The sequence below is a fragment of the Piliocolobus tephrosceles genome, chromosome 1 (assembly GCF_002776525.5).
Source record: "Piliocolobus tephrosceles isolate RC106 chromosome 1, ASM277652v3, whole genome shotgun sequence".
Taxonomy (NCBI): domain Eukaryota; kingdom Metazoa; phylum Chordata; class Mammalia; order Primates; family Cercopithecidae; genus Piliocolobus; species Piliocolobus tephrosceles.
This window is the reverse complement of record NC_045434.1, coordinates 173988071-174003724: the sequence shown is the minus strand read 5'-3', so window position 1 is coordinate 174003724 and position 15654 is coordinate 173988071. Positions and strand designations below refer to the sequence as shown.

Genomic DNA, 15654 nt, shown 5'->3' with positions numbered 1-15654 from the left:
CCCTCCTCTTCTTGGGTGGAACCTGGAATTCAATCTGTGAGGTGGAATACCTACACTAGCAGGAACTCTGGCCTTGCAGAGAGTCCCTGTTACCCCTTTTTTCCTTTTTGCCCAATAAATCCTGTTATTCTCACCCTTCAAATCGTCTATGAGCCTAATTTTTCATGGCCATGTGATAAGGACCTGGCTGTTAGCTGAACTAAGGAAAACGTCGCACATGATTACTGCTATTAGTAGCAGGCAAGATGAACACATAAGGAGGCATGACATGACGTAGCAATGTTATTTTAGATCTAGCACAAAATGCTGTCAGAGAAAAGAGCAGGGAGGAATTAGTTCTACCAGGGAAATCAGGAAAGGGCAGAACATAAAAGTGCATAATAGAGCTGGAGTTTGAAGGATGAATGCATGGGAGTTTTCTAGAAAAAGTCATACAAGGTAGTGAGGCAGCATATGCAAAAGGGTTAAGGTACAAAAGTGCACAATGAATGCTCATAAAATAGGGATACTATTTATTCATTTGTAAATGTCAACCCTGCATATTTAATTTCCCCTTATAAACCCTGTCTGTATTTAGCCTCTTGCCTCTAAGGCCAAACTGTGAAGATTACTGACCAGGGACTGAAGAGAATGGACATTGCAACACTGGGGCAGAGGCTGTCGGTGTCCTTGCCCATATCCTCTAGGTCTCAGCAGTCCTGTTTGCTGTGACTTCCTGCTGAAAGTCCCTTCACCTCTCTGCTGAGGGCTTTCTCTGACTGTAGAGAAATGTTCAGTCCCTGCATGCAACAAGCTAGAAGTGCTGGGAGTTGACACACCTGGGAGCAGCCTTGAACCAGCGACGAAAAAGAGTTTGAGGATAAGCACTGTCAGTCCCTTGCCCTGAAGTGGGACAACTTGGATCCTTGCTCTAAAATATCTTTCAGAGGTTCTCAGGGACAATGAGGCACAGCTGCCCACCATGTTAATATGTCCATTAACACACCCTGCATAGCTCCCTTCCCTTCCCTGTCTCATTTCCCCATTTCCTGGGTGGTGTTTCCTGGGATCTCCTCTGAAATAAACCGCTGGCTCCTGGTCTCACGTGCTGCTTCTGGGAAACCAAACAAAGACAGTTTTTTAACAGGAAATCAGGCTTTGAAGTTGGGCTTTGTGGAGTGGGAAAAGGGTAAAGTCTGGAGGATTTTGGACATGAAGTCTTACCCACAGGGAGAGAAGTTCTCCTGTCTAGTATCGAGTCTTAGCCTTGCTGCTGGCCACAGGAAGTGCTCGCTGAAGGGAAGGTTTTCAGGCAGAGGGAACAACCCATACAAAGAGATCTATGAAGTTTTACAATCCAGTTTTGAAGTTTTGAAGTTTTACAATCAAGATTTCTTTCATTTTGGCACTAAACGCTACCAATAATGTCATGGGCCGCACCTTGTTCCAGGCACTAGGGGTACCATGGTGTTCAAGCTTTGGCACCTTCTTAGTTCTCAGTTAGACTCAGTTCTCTGAGGACCAGGATGTTTCTCCTTTAACTCTTATGATGCGGTAAAACAGCCAATGCGGTGGAAAGAAAAGAACCCCAAGCCGAAAGTCAGGAGACCTAAGCTCCATTCCCAGGGTGTCAGGGAGAGTCAGAGGCAAACAGTGAATCGCTGCAGTGCAGGAAGCTCACAGGTCAGGGTCAGTCCTAGAAGGGCTCTCAGTGACCAGCTAATCAGACTCCCACATTTCAGAGAAAGAGACATTGGAGAATTCTAGAAGGGATGGGACTTGCTTAAGGCCATGCAAGGATTCAGCAACAATCATCCAGGTCCTTCAAGATGAAAAGTGTTTCAGGGGTAGTGGGCGAGCCAAGAATGATATAGGAGGGGCTGGAGAAAAAGGCATGTTGAGGCCTATATTACCACCAAGCCCTGGGCAGGTCTACTGAAGGCACACACGTCACACACACATTTACATTTTCATTAATGTGTCTGTCACACTCACCATTTGAAGGGGTCTCCAAGGTCCTCTCATTCAGTCCTACTTCCCGTATCCCATGCCATGGCTCCCTATGCCTGGAATACTTACCCTTGACCTTCTACCTATCCCCTATCTACCTTCTGCCTGTCTCCTACTCACCTCAGGAAGCAGCATTTCCTACTAACTTTTCATGCTGCCTCCTCCACTCACCCAAGTTGGTTTTGTGTCCTTCCTCTGAGCCTCCACAGGCCCCAGTGTTTCTACCACAGCAAGTTTCATACAAGTGTTATAATTATTTTCATCTCTTCTTTGCCATAGACTGGTGCTCTTTGAAATTAGGTATGGTGTTCATCTAGGGGTTGCATTGTTTTAGGACATTTAGTAAGCTCTTCATAAATGTTCAATGAATGAGTGAATGAATGCATGTTCAATTTACTTCATCATATTTTGGCCCTGGATTCCTTAGTTATTAGCCACAATCAAGAGAAAGAATAATAAACAATATCTGTACAATCTGTATAGACTTTGGAGTTACAAAGTCCTGCCACAGGTGAGGTCTCATTAAATTCCTACAACTCCTAGAGGTAGGTAGACAAGTACCTCCTTTTCAGAAAGGCCGGTCAACACCCAAATGTGAACTTCAGGACAGCCTCTAAAAATTGAAAAGCAAAGCAGCCTTTTTTGTCTCCAAGTTCCAGCAACCCCCTTCACATTCAGAATGTCCCATGTATTTGAGGAATCTCAGAGGGTAGCATTCACCATTTGTGCCTCAGTTGTTCCAGTCTAATGTGGACCTTCAGCCTCATTGACTCTAATGCTCCCGCGGCCCCTTTCCAAACCTCTCATCTTTGCCATACTCTCCCATTCCAGCAGGGCCTTGTTCTCAGGTTGATCTCTCCATCTCTACCTGCCAATGTGTACATATGAGATGTCACCTGGCTCACAATATATGTATATGTTTCAGCAGGGTTCTTAGCCCCCCATTCAATTGCAAGATGATGTCAGGCCTTCTACCAAGTCACTTAAAAGGAAACTGCCTGCCCATTGGGTCAGTTGTCAGCCGCCACAGTGAGAGCTGTAACCACCTCTCTGAAACCTTTCAGGGCCCCTACCCCAACTCACCTCCAGTTGGTGCATGGGGCAGTGGTAAAAATACTAGATGAGTGGGTAAAAGATTTGTATCCTAGCTTAGTTTTGTCATTACTCGCTTTATGACCCTCCCTAGCCATCCCTCAGTTGCTTCTTCCTTAAAAGAGGAGAGGCGAAAAGGCTTGAATTAGATTAGATGAAATCTAAGGACGCTTCTCATGTTGACATTGTGGGCTTCTGATTCGATTCCACATTTGTCTCCTTGGGGCAGGAAGTGGATGGGTTGGTTGTTGGTAGTGGACGGTGTGCAGGGAAAATCATATGCCAGCTTGAGAGGCAACAGCATAAATAGAAAAACATTGCAAAGTAGCTTTCAGAGAATCGAAATGGGTTTACCATGAGCAATAACTTTAAGAAGCAGCTTCGAACTGTGAAAGGATGGTGTTTTTAAAAAATAGCACTCTTAAAAATATCATGAAGAAAATGTTTTCTAAAGTGTTTTTGTTATTGAGTTTGGACCACAAAGCACTCAATTTAACATGAGAGACTCGTAACCATGTCCTTGGGTGTGAGAGTTCACATCAGTCAGAGGGGACAGAAACTGCTAGAAGCCCAGGCAAAGCAGTGTCAGTTATCCATTAACCTAGAACGAGTGTCTCTCTAGATTTCTAGCCTTAGGTAAGATTACTGTAATTTCTTCTTTTCTCCAGGGTAAAAATTTGGGAGAAATTTAAAGGTTATATATAAACATAAATCCTACAGGCTTAAATTAAGGTAGTTACAGTTTACTTTCATATTTCAAAATCAAATTTCAGCTTCAGCCCAGACTCACAAAGTAGAAATGTCAGACTTTTTACTGTGGTCTTGTATAAAATCTACAACTTTCACTGAGAGAGGAAAAAATAAAACCCAACCTTTATACCTTATCTCCTGAATAGACTACAAAAGCAGCATTGGTCTATCTCTCAGTATGCCTTGTATGTAAATTTCAGGATTATATGCATTCAGAATGAGAAGGAACCTCAGAGGCAGCTAGTGCAGCTCTCCTCCCTCTTCAGTCTGGGTCAGAATTTCTCTGAACAGTCTCCCTGACAGGTAAGCTTAGCCAGTCCTCTATTAGAACTTGCGAATTGGCAAGGCGGTCCAGAGATGGAGCAATGATGACCTCCTGAAAGCATTCATTATCGGACCACACTGCCAGTTAGAAAGTTCTTTCTTTTACTAGCTAAATTCTGCATCCCTGAAATTTCTAACCACTTGAACAAACAAACCAAACATGTATTCCAAAATTATATTTCCACTATTTATGATTTCTTCTTAAAGGAATGATTCACAAACTGGAAATTTCCTATAGAATACTAAATGTATCTGGGATGAGAAGTACGTGAAGACTAACAAGACTGACAATTTTTAAAATCCTCGCAATTATTTTATAAAGAGTGCTCCCACATTAACCATCTCATTTAGTTCTCAACACCAGTCTAGGATGCTGAATTATTACAAATGAAGAAACAAACTCAGAGAGGTGAGGTGATATGGCTGAATTGGTCCTTAAGCCCAGATTTTTGACCCCACATTCAACCCTACCCTCATTGTACTACTCACTTACGCAGCATTCTTCATGAATGTTACTAGTTTCCAGGCTCATGACATAAATACGGAAAACAGCTGCAATCTACGTGGAGGTCAGTCGAATAAAAAAGGCAGGCAAGTCAGCAAATTATTGCAGAACAATTAAGGACTGAAATTCTAGCTGAAAACAAAATACTTTGGAAAAACAGAGAAAGGAGCAACAAATTACCTGGTGGAAATGGGGAAACCTTTACGGGAAATAATGTTTAACTTAGATTTAGACATTTAGCTCTACTTGGAGTGTAGAGATTTCAGTGTAGAGAGACCAGATGATTATATGAGAGACAGAAGAAACTGCACAAAGCATGACAAGTAGGTAAAAGGCCATGACATCTTTAAGGTAGAGTGAGGTACCTTTTGTGGCTGAAGCACAGGGTGTGTGAGAGTGTAACACAGATGACATTGGAGAAGAAGTAAGGTGAGCCTAGGGACACTGGGTGCCACGGTATAGCCAAGAATGGGACAGAGTCAGGGAGGGTAAGGGCAACTAATATATCCAAAGAGCATCTTATCTTTAGAAAGATCATTCCAGCAACAGTAAGAGAATAAATGATAGAGCCAGAGGCTGCTAAGGGATGGCAATTTTTGAGGTTGTTGCAGTATCACTGGAAAAAAAGAAAAGAAAAATCCATCAAGAGATAAAGGGATAAACAAAATCTTATATACACTCCTAGAATACTATTCAACCATATAAAAAGGACAGCTAAATGATGATATCTCATGGACACAAAGAGGGGAACAACAGACACCGGGGCCTACTTGAGAGTGGAGAGTGGGTGGACGGAGACGATCAGAAAAAATAACAATTGGGCACTAGACTTAGTACCTGCATGATAAAATAATCTGTATAACAAACATTTGTGACACCAGTTTACCTGTGTAACAAAGTTGCACATGTATCCCTGAACCTCAAATAAAAGTTTTTTAGAAAAGGAGTGAATTTTGATATATACCGTAACATGAATGGACCTTGAAAACATCACATTTAGTGAAATAAACCAGACAGAGAAAAGCAGATATTGAATGATTCCACTTACGTGAGGTCCCCAGAATAGGCAAATTCAGAGAGACAGATAGCAGAATAGAGGGCAGGGGAAGAGTAGGCAAGGGGGAGAAATTGTTTAGTGGGTACAGAGTTTATGTTGAGGATGATGAAAAATTTTGGGTGTAGATAGTGGTGATAGGTATACAGCATTATGAATGCATTTAATGTCACTCAATTGTACAATTGAGTGTACATTTGGTTAAAATTATAAATGGTTAAAATTTATATATTTTACAATGGTTAAAATTATAAATATTATGCTGTGTCATTTTACCACTATTTAAAAAAGGATTGATAGATTAATACTGTACTAAAGCAAACACATCAAAATGTTAATTGTAGAATAAAAAAGTTATGGAAAGAAGAGCATGAAAGATTAATTTGGTTAAAGAACAGAATGTAAATGTTACAACTTTGACAACGTAAACATGTAGTTGACAAAAGAGAGAATTGAGAGGGCAAAGATAGACATATTAATATCTGTCTTCTTACAAAGTAGGTAGTCAACAGATTGTTGAAAGCAGGTGGAGCAAGAAATAGAGGTTTAAGTCTATTACTGAAAATTACATATGTAATCAATAAAATAACTAATAATAACATAAATATCAAACACCAGGAGAAGGGAGGAAAGGTAGCCAATGTTAAATTTTCATCTTTCAGAGTAGAGATTGTTCTTGGCTTGTTGAGGTCAGGATAAAAGGTATTACATCTACATGCAGTCGTGGAGGAATCCACCAGAACACCCAGGCAGACCATTCACAGAAGGTCATCCCTGGGTACCTGCAGGTACAGGGTAAGAAGAGAGAATATCATAAGCTGTACTACACTGTTCGCAACAACATACTATTTTAACTTTTAAAAGTTAGTACAGTTACAAAAAGATACCTTCCTTTGAATGAGGGCCTGAATTAGGACAGTAGCAGTGAAGAAGGGGAGAGGACTGTAGGAGGGGAGAAGGCTGCTAAAAGGCATTCATGAAGTTAAATCCACGGGACTTACTGACTCTGGGGGATGGAGAGAATTAAGAATAATTCTTGGGCTTTAGATCTAAAGAGTAGGTACTGAAATGTATTGAGATGTGGAAAGCAGGTTTGGTCTTGAGAAAAGAAGAGAGTTCAGATCTGAGCACACTGACTTGGAGGTACCTGTGGGATATCCCACTGGCATTGCCAAATAGTTTTTATATCTGTGAATCTGGAGCTTGATAAAGAGGTTAGGGCTGTACACCTTCCTTATAACTACTGCTTGGGAAAAACACTAACTATTCATAGGCCTAGTATTAGATCTATGGTTTTGTGTTGGGAATGGTGGTGATGCCCAGTGGTATAAGTCACTTTTGGAACAGAGAGCTACTTGAGACTTTATTTTGTGTCAGAAACTGGGAGAGCGAGAGGGTGGAGCCTTTCTTTGTCCAGCCATGTTTCTGCAAACTGGTTTGGATCATATATGTTAAAAAACAGAACTTGGGGAGGCAAAGACAGGGTGATGTGTCACCAGATTCCTCTTCAAGAAAAGGTCAGTTGCCCCAGCTGTTGGCAGTTCTGTGGGGAGGCAGCCCTCAATTGTCAGCATAAGCAGGAATTTCTTTACCTGCAGATCCACCTTGCCAGAGGTCCCACCCTTCCAAGAGCAGTCCACATCCAGTGAATAATAAGTATAAAAACATGACCATTTCAGGCTAACATGAGTTTATTCCAATGGGCCATTTTAGCTCCAGAGCTTCCTGTGGGTTTGACCAAGGTTGCTATCAGGCCTGCACTGCAGCTAAAATTATCCCCTCTACCCAATCCTTCCCTCCCACTGGTATAGATCCAAGGCCACTACATAAAAAACATGCTGCAATCCAAACTCCAGTTTAAGAGTCCATGGTAGGGGTTAAATGGCTAAGCAAGTTCCTTTGATTTTGCCTATTTGTAGTACTTGCTATAATCCCATGCTATGCAGACTAGATTGCTGCCCCGCTCTGCATTTTCCATATATACCGGTGAGTAGCTAATGGCTATTTTCTGTTTTACAAGATAGAGTGAAAACAGGCTTCAATGAATCCAGTTGGATAAGTAACAAAAAGACTATCATGTGTTCAGCAAATAACTCCATCCAACTGCCCCAAAGACTCCCATAGCCAAAGCCATTAAACTTTATGTATTTCATTTTCTCCCTCCTGCAACCCTGAAGTCTTTGCTGACATTTGAAGCCTGGTAATAATCAATGTCCCCTATCCATGTTACTGAATTCTCAGCCAAATTCATGGCTGTCTCATTTTCTGAGTCGGATGTCCTAATCAACTAATCCATTCTAAATAGCCTTGCTTCTGGATACAAAGGGGGAAGAAAAAATAAACGTCTTTAAGTTTCAGGGACATAAAATTGTGTTGGAAAATGTTACTTATGGAAACATCAGATGGTCACAGAAGGAGTGTTTTACAAACAAAAATAAATATATTTGGGACTTCTATGCAATGGCATGAATAAAATGAACCATCATTGGAGAAAAATATTCATTCAGAATGATTTAGGGGGATTTAATTTATTTGTTGTTTTGTTTTTCTTTCATATGTTTTTGTCTTTCTGCATTTCCTGGACAACAAATTTTGAAGCCCAGTAAATGAAGCAAAATATATCTTGCATTCTACCCAAATTAATCTCAGGAACACACAGATTGTTTTCCAAGGGTAGAGATACATAAACCTTTACAAATGAAAGGGATTTCAAGTGAATCAGTTTTTAAAATGATAGTTGCCTGATTAACAGTAGTGAATGTTCATTGAGCACTTACTATGTGCCAGTCACTGTGTTAAATACTTTATATGTATTGTCTCATTTAATCCTCCCAGCCCACCTGAGATAGCTAGGACCTCTGTACAATGTGAATGATGCCTCCTACAGTTGCACAACATGGTAGCCCTTGGGTTAGGCATCATTTTCTCTTTCTCAGATAAAGAAATGGAGGCACAGAATGATTTGGCACCTTGCCACCAACTCACGCGGTTGGTGCATAATACTGACAGGTCTCAAACCAAGCTCATTTGGCCACGTCCATGGTTCTTATTACATTACAGAGTACCAGCTACTCTGTCATAAGGCATAACAATTAATTGTGGCAGGAGAGTGTCATCCTGATTACCATGCCTTCCTTGATCTTTATTCTAGCTGTTCCCTTGGCCTGCACCATTCCTTTGCACATCTCTGCCTACTGAAATCACATGGATCCTTTAAGGCTCACCTCAAGTATCTGTAAAATTTTCCCTGGACCATTCCTTTCTCTAGCAGAATTAATCATATCCTTCCTTTGACCTAACAACATTCTGTGCCTGGATGTTTTGTGTTTTTTCAAGATGGGATAGTAACAGCATTCAAAAATGTTTCATGACTGCAACTCCAGTATTCATAACATTGAATCAAGGAGATATATTTCTCTTATTCTTTGAAACAGGATGAAGCATTTTTCTCTCCCCACTACCCACTCCTCACTTTATTCCTTTTTAAAAAATTTTTCTCAGCCTCTAAAGGTGATGAGTAAATTTGTTTATACCCATTATAGTATTTTCCATGCTGAAATGTAACTCACCGATCTGTGTCTTTCTTTTTAAAACTCTAAGTTCCTCAAGAGCAGGGATAGATGAATCTGTATCCCCTATCCTTGGCACCTACCACTGTCCCTAGTACATAAATGCTCAATAAATGTTCTTTGCATGAACAAACATCGTCATGCAGGACACATGGGGGTATTTCTGTGACCTACTAAGCTTGTCTGCTGGGTGTGGATTTTTATGTCTTAGTTCAGGGAGAGAAAAAAATGTTTATCAACTATACTAACCTATAGGATACAATTCAGTGTGTATTTACTGAAGTTAAGTCAAGTGTTACTGAAAGAATATTACGTCATTTAAAAATGGCTATACAGAATTTACAAAACTTTCTATTTTAGCTCTTTCTTTTTTTTTTTTTTTTGAGGCGGAGTCTTGCTCTGTCACCCAGGCTGGAGTGCAGTGGCATGATCTCGGCTCACTGTAAGCTCTGCGTCCTGGGTTCATGCCATTCTCCTGTGGCGGGGACCACAGGTGTCCGCCACCACGCCCAGCTAATTTTTTGTGTTTTTGATAGAGACGGGGTTTCACTGTGTTAGCTGGGATGTTCTCGATCTCCTGACCTCGTGATCCGCCTGCCTCAGCCTCCCAAAGTGCTGGGATTACAGGCGTGAGCCACCGTGCCCGGCCCCTATTTTAGCTCTTTCATTTGTGTTGTGAAAAGAAAAGTTTCCTTTCAGAAAGAAAACACCATGAACTTAAATACAATGTACCGTAAGGTCTGTATTGGTCCAATGATAAATTTTGCATCATAAATTGTACAATACTATAGTTAAAGATGTGCATTCTAATCTATCTGGGGTGGACATTATATGATATAGTAAATCATCATATAAAGAAATCTAAATGTAGTCTAAATGCTTTTATGTTTCTCTTATATTAAAATGTATAAAAAATTAGAACATTAAATCAATGTAATTTTATCCTTACATGTTAAATTGGATTTGGGGAGATAGACTGTTAGCATTTACACTAACATACTCTTTAAATGCACCAAGTTCATTCATCTAAACAGAGCAGGAAGCAAGCACAAAATTCTTATAATAGTCAAAGTTGATAATATAACACCAACACTTAAAAGTCCCCAACACAGAACATTTTCATTCTTGTTTTATGCAATCACAGCAAATCGGTAACCTGGTCTTCAAGCCTACTCTACATCATAAGCAGCAAATGTGGAAATATGAATTCTAAAAACAAAACAAAATTGAGACATATTAGCATGGAGGCAGTCATTGCAGACATAAATGGCTCTACTCTACCTCAACAGTCCTGCGTTTTATGCTGGCTGACACAATAAGTGATCTTCATATTGGGAAGCCAGAATCATCAAATGTATTCCTTACATATACAAGTTTTGTTTGTCAATTATACCTCAATAATCCTGGGGGAAAAAATGCAGTATGTTTGAGGAGGTTAAAAAAGATGTGATAAATTAGGAAGTGTTCTAGTCAATAAAGAATAAATTAAATAAAACTCAGGACTATTTGAAAAATTCAGATGTTCAGTACTTAGAGTTCACATAGTGGAGGTTTTATTGCTTTAGGACATTCTATTATGAAGAATGTAAAACCTATAATGGCTAATAATTTTCTTTACTTAAAGGCAAACTTTCTAATGCCGATATCATTGTCTTTTCCAATGTAGATTCTATGTAAACATCACTACTTTTTAAGTTAGTTCATCTCTTGATTTTACCTAACTTGAGGTGTAATACAACTTATCTTAAAACCACTCACGTGAGTCAGACAATCCTGCAGAGACTTTCAGATGAGGACATATGGTGCATTCCTGAAAATAAAAGGGATGATATGATTATTATTTTTCCTCTCCAGGTTTCCCCAATCTTCACATTTGGTTTAATAATCAATACAAAGAATTGCAATTTCTATAATATGTTTTGTTACCAAATAATATCCATAGCACCTTAACTGTAATTATTCACATCTGGCAAGACTTCTGGTGTCACCAGACACATTTTCTCTTCATACCTGACAAACATTAAGAACACAAGAAAGGCTACATCCTTTAGAATCATGAAAACCCTAACTTACCAGAGTACTATTCACTGTTTCCAGTGTGTTATTTTACCTTCTGACAAGTTTTATAAAGGAGAAGGGAATAAAACTAACTTACATTACATACAAGATGTTGCCTACATAGATGCCAGAAAGGGAAGCAAATGAACAGCTAGAACATATGGCAGTGAGCTGACAGCATAAAGAAACTAGTTCTGCATGAGCAACAAGAAACATCTTGAAATGTTCAAGACATATGTGTTTTTAGGAAGAAGACTGAAGTGTTTCATAATAAAAACAGGACAAAGTGAACTATAAGTGCTGAATAAAGTTTTAATTAAAAAAGGGTTTTTAGCCTTCAATGTGAATATACAATATGCTTCACAGATGGATTTTATATTTAAGCCTTATCCAAACCAAAAAAGTAAGTGAGACAAATAAAGCTTCTGAAAATGGCACCAAGGCTAAAATGTGTGTACACAATGAAGAGTTCTGGTACAAACAAACAAGGAAGGAAGAACAATCCTTCTGCCATCCGTTCTCCACTTGCACATTGCGTAAGTAGATCATACAACCTACCTTTGGTGCAAACACTTCTCTCTCCAGTTTAAATATATAATAGACACACATAATTAGGGAACAATCTAAATGTCCAATAGAGGAATGGTTAAATTACTTTATATCAATGCAATATTAGCCGTTAAGAAATTATGCCTCATTTTAGAAAAATGAAGAAATGTGCATGTATTAATGTCATAATAGTAGGAAACAAAATTTGTGAAAACAAACCAACTTTAAAAATGCAAGAATATTGCAATAAAATATACAAAAATATTAGCAAGTTACCTCCAACTTTTTACTTTCATGTAACGACTTCTTTGACTCTTCCATTAATAGTTTTTATGTAGCACTGCTTTTTAAAATCAGAAAATAATGGACATTTGAAGTCTAATTAAAGTTGAAATATTTACCTAGAAAACCTGATATGAAACAAAAATTGTTCTAAGTTTATCAGAAAATATTTTCATATTAATATTTGATGTCTAAATAATGGTGACCATTATCTATATAGCCTCATTTTTGTTTCAAGACAAGAAAGAATTATTCCTGAAGTTCACTGGCTATAGGCAAACAAAGAATGACAGATAATCTCTACACTAAAAACCCAGGCACCAAGCAGATGAAGATCTGACAATAATGTATAAGAAGCATACAGGGCCAATGGATATACTTTTCTGTTTTCTTTGATAAAAAGTTTAAAGCAAACACAAAATGATATCTAAAGCTCTTTACAACACATATAAAAAGCATGGGTTTAAGCTAGAAAATTTCTTGGCAGTGAGTTTGGTATTTGAGAGTATCTTAATGCCAGGAAATATTTTTATATTACAAAATATTTATTTTTAAAAGTTCAACTGAAATTGGAGTTTTTTTATGAGATCTTTAAGATGGATCAAAAGTATATTCAGAAATAGCTTTCTTTACAAGGTTTATTGAAGGTTTCATTTCATTTAGAAGCCATATTTATTTATTGTCAATACCTACCGATGTGCGCCCCTACACGAAACTCTAGCTCAAGAAAAGAAAAAACTCTCAAACACACTTCATTAACCCTTGTTTCCATACCTTTACACCACTGCTCAATTTTTCTCACTTACAGCAATTTTCTCCTTTCCTACCTATTGCAATTCAACCTGTCCTTCAGACTGAAGTCATGTCCCTACTCTACTCATAAAGCCTTATCAGATAAATAACTTTAGTTCTCTCCATCCTTTGAACTCATACTACTCATTGACTCCTCGACAAATATGAATTCCTTTGTAATATCTCTTACTATGATCTTTTCAAGCATTTATTTCATCTGCTAAACTACATTGAAAGTTCTGTGAGAATATTTAAGAAGTCAGCTTTTTTTTTTTTTTTTTTTTTGAGACAAGGTCTCACTCTGTTGCCCAGGCTGGAGTGCAGTGGTGGAATCATGGCTCACTCCATCCTTGCACTCCTGTGCTCAGGTGATCCCTCCCACCTCAGCCTCCCAAGTAGCTAGGGCTACAGGCACATACTACCATGCCCAACTAATTTTTGTATTTTTATTTTTAGAAGCTAAGTCTTGCTATGTTGCCCAGGCTAGTATTTTTTCTTTATGTCACCAAGTGTGTAGTTCACAAGTGCTCAATAAATATGCTGAAAGATGAGAAATGGCTGGAGAAACACTGACTACAGAACTCTTACCCTTGGCTTCAATGTAACCTTTGGGATGTCAGATATGTCTGCTTAATCATATTATGAAAACGAAAAGCCATTATTTGAGTACCCAAAGATTTTTGGGGGAAGAAGACAAAATTTAAATTCTATTATAAGACACACAAAAGATCTTGATGTGATTTCAACACACATTTCCGCCTTATCTTGGATCCCAATTTCACCATATATCCTTATACTCTAATCATATTAAACTTCTTCTTTTTTTTTTTTTTTTACTATACTTTAAGTTCTGGGATACATGTGCAGAACATGCAGGTTTTTTACATAGGTATACACGTACCATGGTGGTTTGCTGTACCCATCAACCCGTCATCTACATTAGGTATTTCTCCTAACACTATCCCTCCCCTAGTCCCCCCACCCCCCGACAGGCCCCACTGTGTGATGTTCCCCTTCCTTTGTCCATGTTTTCTCATTGTTCAACTCCCACTTATGAGTGAGAACATGTGGTGTTTGGTTTTCTGTTCCTGTGTTAGTTTGCTGAGGATGATGGTTTCCAGTTTCATCCATGTCCCTGCAAAGGACAGGAACTCATCCTTTTTTATGGTTGCATAGTATTCCATGGTGTGTTTGTACCACATTTTCTTTTTCCAGTCTATCGATGGGCATTTGGGTTGGTTCCAAGTCTTTGCTCTTGTGAACAGTGCTGCAATAAACATACATGTGCATGTGTCTTTATAGTAGAATAATTTATAATCCTTTGGGTATATACCCAGTAATGGGATGGCTGGGTCAAATGGTATTTCTAGTTCTAGATCCTTGAGGAATCACCACACTGTCTTCCACAATGGTTGAACTAAAGTTCCCTGAATGTGCTGTGCTTCTTCATGCCTCCATGCAAGCTCTAATGGCCTACCTCTCCTCTTCTGACAAAATCATCCTTTAAGATCAAGATGAAAGACTGAATCCTTCATCATACCTTTCTTCATTTGTTAAGGAAGTGGTTGCTTCCTCTTTCATGCCCTTTAAGTACCCATCTAAATATTTCCTTCATATTGTACATATCCATATGTACTTATATTGTACATATCCATAATACATTTTATAACACACTGTAATGCATTTGTGAGAGATCAGAATACAACTTATTTATTTTATCTTTATTTATTTTATATTTTCCTAGTGCTACTGATAATATCTGTATTATCAGCTTCATTGTAAGCAAATATCAATAATTGCTTAATGAACGCTCTTGCTAAATGCTTGTTAAAGGAAAAAAGAAAACCCTGGGATTTAAAGGTTAGTCATGGATAAACGAAAAGGTATATAATTCACACGGAATCAAGAGCCAAGCATTATGTTCCTTGGAGCTCAAGGTATCTTTTGCCTGTTTTTATAAAACATAAAAATAAAATCAAGCCAGATGGTGAAGAGGCTAACACAATGAAAATATTTTAAAAGAGGAAAAAATTAAAATCAGAAAAAAAAGTCCCACATGCTCCTTCCCACAGAGGAAGCTGTGAGTAGGTGCTAGATCCATGGTTCTCAAACCTGGGTAAGCATTATAATCACCTAGAGAGACTAAAAACTTACAGATGTTAAATTTACTGCTTCAGGATCTCCAGAGGTTGGGATTTTTAACAGGCTTCCTGAGTGATTTTAATCAGTTAGGATTTGGAACCACTGACCTTGAACATAAATAATCAAAAGCCTCACCGGCTTTAGACCTGGATGTTACATAGTCATGCATATCTCCCTAAATAGATTAATATTAGATATGTCTCAGATATTCTAGTTCTGAATCCTATCCCTAGGAAAAGTTCTTTACAAATTATGACAATTTCCAATTATGTGTGGTGAATAATTACATTTAAATTACATTAATGTATTTTAAAAATTCCATGCACTCTTCATTACTGAACATTTCTAGTAGAGCAGCTAACAAATTACAGGTTGAATAATTTCCTTTCCTCTTCAATGTAGCAGAGGTGGGTTAATAAGTAGGTGAACTAACCAACAGGGATGGAGTAAGAGCAGAGAAAACAAATGTTTGGAGCTATTCACAAACATTTTAAAAATTTTTAAATAATGGAAAACTAGCTTCCTCCAATATAGCAATGGATCAATCG

At 38.4% G+C, this 15654-nt stretch overlaps 1 protein-coding gene across 3 annotated transcripts in view; it reads right to left on the bottom strand.

Moving 5' to 3' along the window:
• Nucleotides 1-6179: 6179 nt before the first annotated feature.
• Nucleotides 6180-15654, bottom strand: part of SPATA6 (spermatogenesis associated 6) — a 186516-nt gene continuing 177041 nt past the window's right edge. For 2 of the 3 annotated variants that reach the window (XM_023187715.1, XM_023187718.1), the window contains exons 13-14: nt 11042-11093; nt 9921-10492 (exon numbers count right to left, since the gene is read on the bottom strand). In XM_023187715.1, the coding sequence (XP_023043483.1) occupies nt 11069-11093 (25 nt within the window). In that variant the 3' untranslated portion in view covers nt 9921-10492; nt 11042-11068. Of the gene's footprint in view, nt 6497-9920; nt 10493-11041; nt 11094-15654 lie in introns of those variants that run through there. The other variant, XM_023187716.1, reaches the window with a different exon arrangement.